We start from the raw sequence: 14,840 nt of genomic DNA, 5'->3' as shown, positions 1-14,840 counted from the left end.
CCGTTCCCTGCGCCTCAAATAATTAGATGTTTGTTTGGCAATGTGGCAATTTGACTTTGCTAAATGTATACTAATTGTTCTTGTTTTCGACGATCAATGAGCATGTAATAAGCCAGTCCTATATCCTACTGTTTCCATCAAGACAGTGTTTTTGTCTCAAGTGCTGATGTATTAGTTAATACTTTGCGAATGGTATAAAGGAGAAATAATCATCTAAGTATCATACGGTGGTATTTTCATGGAACATTGCTGTTACGTTTTGTACCAGACGTAAACTTGAAGGTAACAAGTTGTGATGTCCTATACGTTTGTTTTGTTTTTCTTGAAAATGTAAGTTCCATGAATCCCACGACCTCTCCAGGGATCTGTGGGGGGGGGGGGTTCGCGCTCCGTGCTTACACCGTCGCACCTACGGTGCGGCACCAGCAAACATTCTCAATTCATTGTAATGTGCATCCACCCCCTCCCCCCCCCCAAAAAAAATCCACTCGTATTCTTGTGTGCCCCTCCCTCCTCTATACTTCAAAATATCTGGCGACGCTAATGATAATGATTTTATGCATATACTATAGGCACTCTTTATAGTTTACGGTCGGTTAATGTTGTACTTTGCACCATCACAACCCGATTGTGAAAACCTGTCTTGATGCTTATGTTTGTTTTTTTTTTTGTTTTTTTAAGTTAGAGGAAATCACTACCAAACACTAAACTGAGAGAAGCAAGGCAGCATTACTTCCTACATTTATTAACTGCAAGTTTCCTACAGAATAAGCATTGTGAGTTCAGGTGCCGGAGATGACGTCATATATTGATTGGATGAAAACAGTTATAGTCATAGTCTTGTGATGTTATAGCGTCGAGAAAAACAGGAAGTAGATAGGAAGTTAACCAAAGTTTACTGGTTTGATGAGAATTTCACAGTCAGTTTTCCGTGCTTCGTCGAATTGTATGTATACTACTGGTTCGCGCATGCGTGCTTAAGCCGTTTCTCATGAAGTTGCGGGGAAATACTGAACTCTCACTAAGACATATGGAAGTATCTGGGACGAAAAAATATAGCATTTCCATGAAAACAAAAATGATGAGTAGGATGCCAAAGTCACGCTGTTTACTATCACTGCAGTAAAACGTTAAACCTAACGATATTATAGTATTGAAGTTGAACATCACTTCGTTATCTCTGAATAAAATAATCCGAATTCTAGCTCGTTAGGCTACCATTTTGATGAAGCCAGAATTCAATTTTTGTTTTTATTATGAACCTTCAGGAATGTTACATTTTATTAAACCTATATTGGGCATTTGGCTTGCCAAATACGAGTCCGTATGTCGAAGTTCTCTCTTTTCACATCCGCTAATATCTTTCTACAGTAGGCACTACCATACAGTGTTTACTTCTCCCAGCTCCGTCTTAACGTGTTTTGCACTCGAACAGCCTGAATACACATGCGCATTAACGATCAATCATACCGCTCACGTTGGCTAACAAATAAACGAAAGCGAAATGTAAACAATTGTATCGAACGTCATATCCTGATATTATGCTGAAAACTTGACCTCTACAAGCACTTGGCACATAACGCACAAGTTAATCAATGCCATCATCGGCTGTAATGAAGAGCAGATTTTAGACAACACACTGCGTCATCATATTCATAGCAGAACGGATTGAAAACACACACGATCAAGCTGTAAAATTTCACTTGCAGTTGCAAACATATACCGTACAGAAAACTAGATACATCATGGCAGAAGTTGCGCAAATCAAAGAAGGTTAGTCTGATCGTGATTTTCTTATTTTATCTTGCTTTTATTTGTCAAAGACAAATAAAGGGATTTTGTGATTGCGGTATGGCAGAAGATAAAATGCCTAAGTTGTTGTTCTTTCATGCTGGTAGTATATTGTTCATATTTAGTTTCCGTATTGAACTCATTTTTACTGTTCGAAAAACGTATACAATGTGTGTGAATACTTGTATTATTATACAAAGAATTTTGCTACGGCGTACGTACGTGACAACTGTCGGGGGGAAAATGGCCGATTTAAATTATTCTTGAGATATACTAATATCCAAATGAATGGGTAGATTAATCCAGTGGCGGGGCCGGGTGTGTGTGTGGGGGGGGGGTGCAGTGCGAGACCAGGAATTCCCGAACGTTTTGCTTTGTGATAAAAAGATCATCAAGGCCTTACAGCGGTCGTAGCATCAAAAAACGTGAGAGAAGGGACTCGTAGTCTATATGTTATCGTTCGGGGGGGGGGGGGGGAGGGGGTATTGCAAAAAGTAATTGACAAAAGTAGGAGTAGCCCCCCCCCCTTCTAATCCCCGTAGTCTTGTAACTTAAGGGAGAGGTTTCTGTATTTATAGTTCTGTCATGTTGTTACTATTGTAGACTATGTTGGTCTATGGTTATGTATTTTCAACTGTAGGCTATGACACCGGTCGTTTATGTATTGGCTTCCCAATTGCTACTGCTCTTTGACTAATAAGTTTACTTTGTTGATAGTCCTCTTTTTAAGTGAAATGAGTGAGAAATTACTGAAAATTATCACTTTACATTGAGCTTTAAGAACTGTAGAAAGAAAAAATATATAAATAATAAAATAATTTATTATAATTAGCAATGGCGAGGGTGGGTGGACTGGACTAGCAAAACCAGCCCATGAGGCGCCGAATTTCCATATCGTTATTATTCACTAACCTGCATGAAAAAACAACTTTGAAGTACATGGCAACCAGCTATTAACCGTTAGAAGAACTATTTTGCATGCACGAACAGAAAAACTGATGGGAGCGAAATGTTGTGCCGGGGAGACGTTGAGGAGGCTAACTTGAGGAACTAAGGAACAGTTAGCACAAAATTATTAAATTCATATAGACAAAAATCACATAAGTCTTATTTGTAGAAATACACTGTAAAAGTAAATTTCTATTTCCCTGTGCACCAAAAGAGTGTAAGAAATTCTCATATTATGAGAGGAGGGAGGGGTGTGGGGCTGAGGGGTGGGTAATACAGTTGGGTATAAGATTCATTCCACAAGAGAGGATACAATCTAGGCCTATAGCTTTCATATTTATATAATATAACAGTAACCATGGTGATATGATTGTATGACTGTATAGTAACCAGTGAACTTTATAACCGTATTTAACCGCAGCCTATTCGATATGAATGAAGCTTAGAAGGTGCATCGCATTAAATGCATCTTATCAAAGCGCTAATTCCCTGGCAGTCCCCTCACAGTTAAGGCCTACACCTAAAAAATTGTACTTATAGTTAGACTTTTCATGATTTTATTGGTTCGCAAATTATATGCTGCACAAGTTTGCTTTGTCGTTTCGATGTTTAATGGTAACCTTTGCAATCATGATGGTGTGCGGGCTCGTGCGTTTGCCTGACGCCTCGCTTGGGAACCCAATGTCCCAAAGTTTGCATTTATAAGAGTATCTTCATATTGAGGTCAAGAAGCCTATCGTTAATTGTGGAAGTCAAGGATCACCAGAGGTAAAATTCTAAAAATCGTGTATTTAAAACGATAAATTAAGAATTGTATCTGATTGGATGTATCTCATATTTATAGTACGTGGATGCACCTTGTTGAACAGATGAAGACTGAGGGTTTCATCAGAGGTCAAACTTCATTTGAGGTCCACAGGAGTGGAAGGCTGACACCCTTCTCAGCACGATATCTCAAGAACGGAAACTTGAAATTGGTGTATGTCGTCATATCTGGTATATGAATACTCCATATTGAGTATATGAATGTTATTGTTTTTATTCCATGCCAAAGAAACATTTTAGGTGCAGAGCAAAACCTTGAAGATAATTATCTCATCGAAACCGCATTGTATTTCCGCATTGTATTTCCGCATTCTGTTTTCTTAGTTACATAGTTTCCTTCGTTTATTTTTCAGGAAGCCATGTTGATTATGGTTCATCAGATAACGAAGACAATGGCCATCAGTTCACGATGTATAGCTTTAAATCCATTACTTTCTGTTCCGTTTGTGATGGAATGCTCTGGTAGGCCTATATCAATTTGTTTTGATTTGTTGTATTTTCGACAAAATGTTCATATTCAATAAAACGAGACCAAAATATTCTATTTAAGGAAAGGGTGGGTAGTGGGCAGTGGACACGGATTTTCAAGTTACGAGCCACAGTGGAATTTGTACCCACTTAAATAATACAATCAAGAAAAATCATTGTCATGTGCCTCTCAGTTACCACTTTTCAGGCATCGGAGGTTGCACAAAGCACTCCACTTACTCGAGTCATAAGAGGACTTAAAAAAGTTTTCAAAGTTGGTTCTAAAGTCAGGAGTATAGTACTCACCACTCTGGTCGCCATAACATGTCTCTGTTGTGCAAAGTACATCTATACTCTTTAAAAAATGCGGGTAAAACCAAATTCAGTTTCAAAGTCGAATGCACAATGTATACGTATGAATACGTAACGTAAAATTGCCGTACAACGCAAAGCATCTTCACTTTTTCAAAGCTTCACTGCTTAAACACACGGCGATACACTGTGTCAACATTCTTCCTAGCTCAATTTCTATGATTCGAAGTAAACTCTCAGAACTGTCCAGATGTTATTTTGAAGTATCCCATCACAGTTATAAAGGCCTAACAAACCAACTGCACAAACCTATACATTGTGTCGTGTTCTGCTTTCCTATAATTAGGATCCTTTGGTCACAAAAGGCTCGCAGGCCGCAGATAATTTCCAGAGTGACTCTCTTTGCTCACCTGTAGACTTGATAACATAGTTTCTCGTCAGACATTTTGAGTTTGTTCACCATTTTGGAGTATTTTCAGTCAGCAGATATCCAGAGAAATGTCTCAATGTGATAGATTATTCTTATAAAGCGCCTTACATAAAAAATATTACTTCATCGTATATAGCTGCTGAAATGAAGCTATGGAAGCCCCCCCCCCCTCTCCCCTTGTCAAGGTGACTCGTGGAGAGGAGAGCGAGTTGGTGGGAGAGTTGAGAGGAGAGCGAGTTGGTGGGAGAAACTAGAGGATTAGTCGTTTCCATCTGGGATAGTTCTGTCATGAAGTTGGATGATATGAATGTGTTGTAATCACAATTCCCAGCTTATATAAGCATGACATTAAAAAGATCTAACGCACCGTAGTGAAATTGATTATTTATATGAACATTGTTATCTATCGCATACCAAACGGTTGTCTTATCGCTAAGGGTGTGGTTTCGGTCAGTTTGTTGTCACCAAGATTATCCTGCCCAGCTCAATATCTAAGATCAGATTGGGAAATAATCAATAAACTATATGAAACTACGATTATACATTAATGGGAGGTGATATAGTTCCAATTTTATTTGAGCAGTCACTAACATATGATTCCTCGTGTCATAACTCTACAGACTTATTCTACTTATATTTACTCAGTATTCCAATCACATTGTTTATATAATTATATTGAAATATCATCGTTTGTACTTCCAGTGAATTCTTTGGTACGTAAATCCTTGCAATATCGGTACATGTTTGTTTAACTTTGTTTCTCATTAACAGGGGGTTTGCTCACCAAGGATACAACTGTGGATGTGAGTATTATCTTATCAGCGAGGTTGGCCACTATCATTATATAAAATTTGTGTTTGTGTAATAAATTGGATGTTATTTCAAGATAATATTCAAGGTTTAATCGTCACAAACAGGGATAAATTAGGTTATGCTATATGCGTGCGTGATAATATGGAAACTGCCTGCGCAATCATTTGAAGGCTAAAGTTATGCGAGCGTAATGACTGAGATAAGGTATGAACAAATATTGTGTAGGCCGCTGTAAATATCTATGGTCAACTCAAACGACTACGCGTGCATGTATACGCGCTAGTTGACTTAAACATTTAGTGTCAGACGTCATTGTCATGTTGTGAAAACATAGGTGTTCAATAGCGCACGCGCTTTACAGACCTTAATTGTGTGTATGTGTGTTAAATGTGTAGGCGTCGTGAAGCTATCATTTCACTATCCAAATATATTTCAGCCCATTAGATGTTTCCAGGATGAATATATATATATATATATAAGTGTTAGCACAGACCGTAATCATATTGTAAGAGCTTGCATGCAAGGCTGTCGTGTAGCTTAGGGTGTGCGTGTATTGTGTGTTAATGATAGACATAGATGCACGAAGATTACTATACAGCAGGGTTGTGCGCGCAGGCTAATGTATCTGGTATAATGGGTGCACGATAACACTCCCTGCAACTGATTTCCTCGGATTCATGTTAACTGTGAAATTGACTTTTATATGAACGCTACTGTTTAGGCCTATAGGCTAATCGCTTTTATGTACATCACATATACATTCACTGACCAACACTTTACTAAGAGTATCCTGTTTGATTTTGACTTGTTTCTTCGTTTGTTTTCTTTAATGTTTTATGAGTGTTGTAAAGAAACTAACAAGTGGAATCCGTAAATGGAGAAAATTTGCAAGTGCTGGATTACATTCAGACAATATCTTCGTTTTCTTCTCCGTAGGCTGTGATATGTCAGTGCACAAGAGATGCTTGACAAACGTTGCAAGCAAATGCAAGATGGCGAATGTTGGACAGGTATATAAACATTCAGTGTATGTCATCTAAGACACGTTGCAATGATACAACGACCATTCGCTTGTTGTATCCGTGTTTAATGAAGTTGATTTGCGAATTACCTACTTATCAGGGACCAGGCGGGTTCCTTCTCTCGTAGATGTCGGGTCCGGGTAACTATACACTCATTAACTTGACCATCCCAACCGTTTTACCTTTGACCAAGCAATATCAAGGAATGACTAATTGGCGTAGTGTAGAGCAAGGATAGACATGAAATTAATATTGCGGGCCACAGTGAAGTCTTACCGAATGTAAGATCCTCAACAGTTAGGGATTGAATGTTTTTGCACCCACGTCGAAAATATAATAATATTACATTAAAGGCCTATGGGAAATGAACGTTCGACATGCCCATTGTCCGTCTGTTATTTCTATTATACTGTAACAAATAGGTCTTTATGCAATGTTCCTAAATACATAGTTTGTGTTTTCCCGTCTTTGATTCGGTGAAGTCAGCTGATTTTTGATAGTTTCTATTTCTGATAAAACATTTAAGATCCTGTCGGTTAATTAAAATGTTACATGAAGTGCTACTCATTTTTACACGATCCTTCTGGAGCACAACACCTTCCCCACCCATCTCCCTTCCCTACCCCACCCATCGTACTGACCAACCCTTCCGTCAGCCACTCTTCTGTAGCAGATTTGGGGGACAATGATATTTATTTTTGCCTGTAGGAGAAGGACGATGCTCCGGATTCTCCTCATAAGTTTCAGAACCACAACTTTAAGATTCCATCTTTCTGTAACCACTGTGGGTCGATGTTGGTCGGTTTCTTCAACCAGGGACTGAAATGTGGAGGTACCGTACATTTGTCTTATTCTAATTCACTGAGACCTCTCTAAGATTCGGCAGATGTTTAGGGCGGATACACAGGTTAGGGAAATGGCAACTTCTTCTATAACCAAAAAATTCCCGTGTGCAAGTTGTTGTAAACAGTGCGCCTCGTTTAGCATTAAAGTTAAGTGTTACACCAACTCACTCTGTTCCACCTTACTCCTTAAACACTCCAACCCCCACTCTTCCCCCCTCCCCATTCATAGTTGATGATCACCGTCTGGTCAAGGCTTGGCAGGAATGGGAATACTTCATGGCCTTAAAGAAGTCGACAAGTCTTCATATAAACACTTTACCCTTTTGACTATTGGATATTCCTTGTCGAACCTCAAAGAAAATTTCGATAATAAAAAGGCATCAATTATAAAAAAATATTACGTTATTTATTAAATAAACATATTTTTTTTGTCTTTATAGATTGTAACCGCCATGTTCACCATCGCTGTGGCGTGAAAATTTCCCGCGAGTGTGACGTGGCACATGATTAGAGCGTGAAAATTTCCCGCGCGTGTGACGTGGCACATGATTAGAGAGTGCATGTCGGCGCTACGCTGGAACTTTATTTAGTCAGCTGTTGTTAACGAAAGTATTTTTTATTGAAGTTATCTATATGTCTGTTATAATCAAATATGACTTTGATCATCGGGTAATTGAGTGTCATTGATTAACAATTGATATAAAAGTATATTTTATCCATTTTTTAATTATTATTATGATTCAATTGTAATAGGGAGTCCCATATTCTACACGAACCAATCGACGCTTTTATTTTTTATAGTATTATAAATGACAAGACTATACTGTTAACGTCGTGTTTATAAATAAACAACTAAACAAGATAATTTTGAAGTAAGAAGGATGAAAACCCATTCCTATTTGAAGACGTCATTCTTCACAATGCATCCAGTGATCAAACTGTGTATATTTCAAAAGCGAAATAATGTTAATGTTATACCTCTAAGGGGAGGGGAGGGGATGAAGTGAAGTCTTTATTTTTTTCATGAAATTTTGATAGAATTGCTTTTCTCTATATTAGGGAACTATTTGCTAGGGGACTAGGGAACTATTTACCATTTGGTGTTTGTATTAGTTTGTATTAGTTATTAACTGTGACAATGCATAGTGTCACAGTTTGTGTTATTTGTTCGATAAGCCTGCATCAGTTGCTGATCAAACCTTTATACTTACACATACGGCAAGAATCAATGATTTATTTACGTAACATCCAAAACCGGAAAATAGTAACATCACTTCCAACGATCTCAAGATAAATTGACGGGTTTGATTTTCTGGTACCGCGTTAAAACAATAAACCCAAACACTTAACTTTTCTCTCTTTAATATTTTATGAGCCTATAACATACTGAAATAAATCCAATTCTCGTATTTACAACATCTTCTCTTTTCTTGTGTGTTTTACATATACAATTATTATCTGCTATATACGGAAACCGTTTTTAAGGGATATTTTTTGTTTATCTGGTTGCAACTCGTTTTCAAATCATGGCCACAACTCCCTGGTCAAACTATACCTCGGCAGCCGAATTTCCTCACAAACCATCACTCACCATGCATCTGTTCACTAACTCTTTTATGTTATTGTATCTTTACTAATTGTACATTATAGTTAATGCAAAAACAAATTGCTATGTTATCACATAGTTATATATTGTGTATAGGAAATTAAAATATATACTGCGTATGTACTTCTTTTTTTTCTTTGAGAGGGAGAGATAAAGCTCATTTAAGGTCACCGGAGGTCAAAGTCTTTAAAGCTATATTAAAGACAATAACGTCGAAAGTAAAACTTGAGTGAACTTCGTAGTTGCTGTATACAGATCCACATTAGTAAGTGCAATTTACCAGAGCCTATACATTTAACTTATATAATGCATAGACAGATTATGGTCAACAGCATATTCAAAGTATAAAGCCCTAGGTAAACACTGATCACTCGAAGTTTATACTTAATCATGGGAACTTGAAAATGTCTTCTGCTGTAGGCCTATACGTGTTACAACTGCATGAGATCAAGAGATAACCACTTCAACGAACAAAGTGTCACAAGGGCTACTTAAAGTTAATGGATCTATATCTATATGTATATCTATATATATATATATATATATATAAATATATATATATATATATTTATATGCCCTATGACTTATACACTGGATTGACTGCATGGGCTGCGATAAAACTTTCTCTTCAGATATGTGGTAATGTATTATACCTACCTAAATGAGTTTCTTTCTACCGCTGGGAGGTTCTTTACTCTGGTTTTTCCTCATTCTTTGTTGGTATAGGATATATGCCACTGTTCTCCTGAAAATCCTGATAAAGGTTTGCCATCATCCCCACCCACCCCACCCCAGAAGTAACGCTAGTTGTAAGTTCATGTTCCAAATCGTGGTAGCCTGTATCTTCTTTTAGGTCTTTCACATTATGTTTAATTTAATGAAATCAATCGGTATACCGCAATATCGTGCAATCATCCGATACTGTTTAACCAATAAACAAATTTACCTCAGTCTGTAAATGATTATAAATACGCCAACACGAGTTGGATCGAATAAAAAGGTTCTGAAAATATATCTTCAATCCATTAAAACGAAACAGTTCGCAGGTAAGCTTTATGAAAATACTTTCATCGCAAAAAAACAAACAATGTATCAGGAGAGGTTTTTTGTTGGGATGGTATAGTGTCGGTCAATAGACGTGCTTGGAAATGTGAATTTTTCCACCGTTTTAGACACAAAGGCGTTATGATATATCTATGATTTCACCCCTTTAATTTTAGACAACGGACTTGTAAACCTCACAAAGTTAACACTGATGTTGTTCAAGTATATTATAATGGAAGAAAAAAAAACCGTTTCAGACAAATGTGATATTTTCATTAACATTTTATAGACACAAATAAAATCCACCTAGCTATAGTCAGTGAGACAATTAATATACAGCCTGCTTAGTCCGTGATTTAGATCTATGTTAAATCAGAGATACAGAAAAGATGATTAATAATTCGGTAACATTGAAATAAAATAAAGTGATGAAACTGTCACATTTTATTGACATTGGAAACAGTAAACTTGTAAAAACAAACAAAATTCATAAATTTAGACAAGGAGGTTATAAATAACGTTTAAATGCCAAACATGCGTGGAAACCTTCAAACGTTTTAATAATGCCCCCCCCCCCTCCCCATTCACACCCCGCTGATTTTAAAAATGTAAAGTTACTACTTTCAACTATTAGTGAAATATGTGACATAGCGTTGTAACAATCCCAACCCCCTCCCTCTTGCACCTCGCTACTTTAAAAATTACTACTTTCAAATATTAATGAAATATGTGACATACCTATGCGTTGTAACAATTTTCTACAATCCCCACCCCCCCCCCCCTCCCCTCACCCTCTCAACCAACGTTACCATTGGAACTGTCCACACAAGCTTTTTGTTTGACACAATAACTGTCATTGTTAAAGTGTAGAGTTCGAATGATTTATGACGTGAAGAACTACCGGTATGTCATCCTTTTCTCCTATATACTGAGACATTACTTGCACTTTCAAGTTTTCTTTGCGTTATAGTATGGTTTTTCGAACTGAACCCGGTGAATATTTGGGAGGAATATGTTAGCTGAGAGAAAAATAAACGAAGTGTTCTCAAAGAAACAATAGCAAATATCAATAACAATATAAACATCGTTTTTATTTTCCAAATCATCACGTGATTCCAAAACTGAAAACATTTGTTGATGAATAGAGCTAGTTCCGTTTTTTCCAGCATGGAACTTTGATGGATACCGAAGGGAGAACCAAATATGAAAATAAAATGTTTATAATTAAATAAAATAATTGCCTGAAACTTTATCTTATCATGCCGCTCTGTTATTATGTGTATCTGTTGTCAAACAGCCGAAAATGTGGCAAATGGCCTAAGAGATTTTTTTTCTTTCTTTGTAAAGAGAACCCAAATGTGAACATCAAAGAAATATTATATTAAGAAATAGTCAAGATTATAATATGACAATATAGGCCTTTAGTGATTGTCACAGTGATTTGCTCATAGCAGACCAAGTGCTTGCCGTAATCCCAGCTGCATTTTTAACGGTTGGTCTTCTGTGTATGATGTTGTACTATAATCAATTTCCGTCAGATTCACCACGGCATGTATATACAGCCAGATGATAAATAGGCAAACACTTTAAATATGTACAGAGTCTCCTTTGTAAATACATATACGACTAATTCTGTGAAACATAGATAGTATAAACTGAATACAATCGATAAATACGATCGATAATTATGAATTTGCTTGTGTCACTTGATGCGGCAGCGGCGCGAAATCTTGTTCAATGGAAATTATTTGCAGACACGAAATTAAAAACGCTCATGAGTTGTCCTGCAGCAGTATTACTATTAAGTCCATCCAGTTTTAGGTTTCTACAACTGTCTTATTACGAAAGAATCAAAGTCGTACTAAGGAACCTTGATGATTCTCTAAGGCCATGTTTGGCTTTTGGAAACAATACGGTATGCAGATATGAACAGCCCGTGTCTAGTAGACAAACAAGCTTCGAGCGACAAAGAACGTAGCACATAAATGCAACACGTAATAGAAGTTACTTCGCAATACTGCGGAAAACGCCGATATACGGAAGCGTAGAAGGGACATTGCATTGACGAGTTACCAACTTGACAAAACGACAATTATCTGCAAATTGACGAGTTGCACACTTACTACCATCTCGACAAAATGACAAAATTCAGAAAATTGATGCATTGACGAGATAACGGATCTCGTCAATGCAACAATTTTCTGCAAATTGACGAGTTGCACACTTACTACCATCTCGACAAAATGACAAAATTCAGAAAATTGATGCATTGACGAGATAACGGATCTCGTCAATGCAACAATTTTCTGCAAATTGAGGAGTTGCACACTTACTACCATCTCGACAAGATGACAAAATTCAGAAAATTGACGAGTTCTAGTTCACCCACTGAAAAGACAGTGGTTGCCACAGTGTAACGGGAGACCGTTCATAGTCGGTAGGACATGGGTTTGTATTGTATGGAGTAGACCTCCAGTTTGTTCTGTTGGTGTTGTGAGCCGTGTTATTTGTAACTCTGTTGCTTTGAAGAAGAACAAAAAAAAAACAATATTTGGAGGAATTGATGTGAGATTGGAGGTAAATCAAGATACTGATCGGTAACAAATAGGTATAAATTATATGATAGAGGCGATGAAGTGTAACATTCCCCTTCGGATTAAATGTGATTTTCGCCGTTTATCTGCATGGGGCTGCCTTCTTAGGACGCTGGTGTCCTTGGAAGGGGTGTTTTGTTTCGCTGCGGGATGGTCGTCCGTCTTTAGCATTGCGATGTTCGCATAGGAGGTGGTGTGGGGTGTTGTCTCCCGGCGCTGGTCGGTGGGCGTTTTGCTTGTTGAGTTCTGAGTTTTGTTTGTGAGAGGGGGTTGGGTTTCAGTGCCGTTTGGCCGTGACGCTTTGGTCCCTGCAGGGCGGGTCACGTAAAATGTACCATTGTATAGGACTGCACTTTTTGAAGCAAATTTGGCCATTTGATCTTTTAAGTAAAACTGAAACAGAAGATTATGACATAACCTACCATAGCGAATTATACCAGACCTATACTATAGCCTACCACGATGATGGATTTGGTATATTTTCTTTGTAATGATTTACATGAAACCAAGTTAAGACAATGTATAATAACATGTGTTCTATATGATTGCATATGGATGTATCAATAGTAAGCCGGTGTTTATATCGATATCAAAAAATGTATCAAAAATTTATCGTTAGTAGCCGGGTCATAGTAAGGTTGGTTTTCCCATCTGAAATAACTTTCTAAACTGAAAAGATTCCACATTTGAGTTAAAATGTTGAATTGGAAGCCACCCGACGTGTAAGTTGTAATACATAAGCCATTGCGGGTTTCTCCCACATTGTGGTCGCCTAAACGTCGTAAAAATAACTGTTGATTATTATATTATTATTATAATATTATTATCAATAAAATCTGAGTCGTTAACATTTCAGAAGACATTTTAGAATTCTCAAAATGTTGGTTTTGACATTACATGCAAATTTTGTGCATGTGTCGTAAGTGTATGCTATAACTCCAGTTAGTAAAAGTGGAGTTTGTTTTGGCAGAAGGCTTTACGTTTAGAATGAGGCCTCTGATCACGAGCATGAATAGGTTGCTTATATAAGTTATACAAAACCACGGTAGGCAGTGTTCAATTTATGACATATCATCATTCTGTTCACCTGAATATATCTACAAATCTCCTTTTGTTTTATTAACTTACCAGCTTGCGAAACATGTTTCAACTTCGTAAAATGCTATTTTTTAAATAAATGGAACACATTTGTTTGTACTTATGGTAAATAAGTTAAAAATGTATGTGTATTATAATAGGCGCCGAGTTCATGTTCAGAACCACGGCCATGGCACCATTGCTAATTTATGTTAAACTCTTGAAGGTAGAAAATGACAGGTTGGTGTACAAATCGTAGCGTAAGTCTCATTCCATATATTCTTTGCATATACTCTTTGCATACTCTTTCCATACTCTTTCCATACTCTTTCCATACTCTGTGCATACTTATACTCTTTTTCATACTCTTTCTCTTAATTTGAAGCAGCAAACGGTACAGTACCTGTTAAAGGTATTTGATAATATATACCAATTATGCAGTTGTTAATCTTTGGAAACTGGAGGATTTATACAGTGCCCCCCCCCCTCCCCACCCTAGGGAATGCAATAACTACCCGACGTGAGGTGTAAGTTATAACCCATTCGGATTCTCCCGCATGCATATATCGCTGCATAGCGTCGTAAAATAAATCCTTCTTGGTCAACTTTAACCATCCGGGTGGAATTTGCACTCAGTTCCTACGGTTACCATTTTTGAGATCTTGAAAGTTGCCAATTTGAAGCTTTGTTTTGCAATGAAGGTATCTTGGTATCTTAGCCTAATCATTGATAAAATCGTTCTTTTACCTTCAAAATCCACATCAATTTTTTACCTCAACATTGAAATATAGCCTATTACATCATGAATTCATCGCATACATTTGTATATTGTTATTCCTTTACCCAATACCCCCAATCCATAGTCAAAACAGTGGAGTAAAAAGACAAAAAAAAAAAAAAGTTTACGCTCTTCTGTGTGTGAATCTATATATGGCAGGATGCGGCAGATCTATGCGTCCAATGAATCAGGGTCATAGCCACGGAGAGGAGGGGGGGGGGTATATGATGGGCACAGTCTCCTTCACTTCCCCCTCCCCTCGCAATAGGAGAGAAAACTGACTTTAG

General features: G+C 37.3%; 1 protein-coding gene across 1 annotated transcript; it reads left to right on the top strand.

Annotated features, from left to right (window-relative positions):
* Positions 1-1,611: 1,611 nt before the first annotated feature.
* Positions 1,612-8,288, top strand: LOC139959972 (protein kinase C-like). The gene is made up of 6 exons (XM_071957930.1): positions 1,612-1,773; positions 3,918-4,026; positions 5,546-5,577; positions 6,524-6,597; positions 7,318-7,441; positions 7,895-8,288. The coding sequence occupies exons 1-6, from the start codon at positions 1,746-1,748 to the stop codon at positions 7,963-7,965; spliced, it is 438 nt and encodes a 145-aa protein (XP_071814031.1). The 5' UTR covers positions 1,612-1,745; the 3' UTR covers positions 7,966-8,288.
* The last annotated feature ends 6,552 nt before the right edge of the window (positions 8,289-14,840 follow it).

The sequence above is a fragment of the Apostichopus japonicus genome, chromosome 19 (assembly GCF_037975245.1).
Source record: "Apostichopus japonicus isolate 1M-3 chromosome 19, ASM3797524v1, whole genome shotgun sequence".
In the NCBI taxonomy this organism is placed as follows: Eukaryota; Metazoa; Echinodermata; class Holothuroidea; order Aspidochirotida; family Stichopodidae; genus Apostichopus; species Apostichopus japonicus.
Note: the sequence above shows the minus strand (reverse complement) of the source record. Positions and strands in the feature narration are given on the sequence as shown.

Bases quoted from the DNA above. Each gene is read 5' to 3' on its own strand.
- LOC139959972 (XM_071957930.1), top strand. From the start codon at position 1,746: ATGGCAGAAGTTGCGCAAATCAAAGAAG. The intron at 5,578-6,523 runs GTGAGTATTATC...TCTTCTCCGTAG, and splicing joins CCAAGGATACAACTGTGGAT to GCTGTGATATGTCAGTGCAC. The intron at 6,598-7,317 runs GTATATAAACAT...TTTTGCCTGTAG, and splicing joins AGATGGCGAATGTTGGACAG to GAGAAGGACGATGCTCCGGA.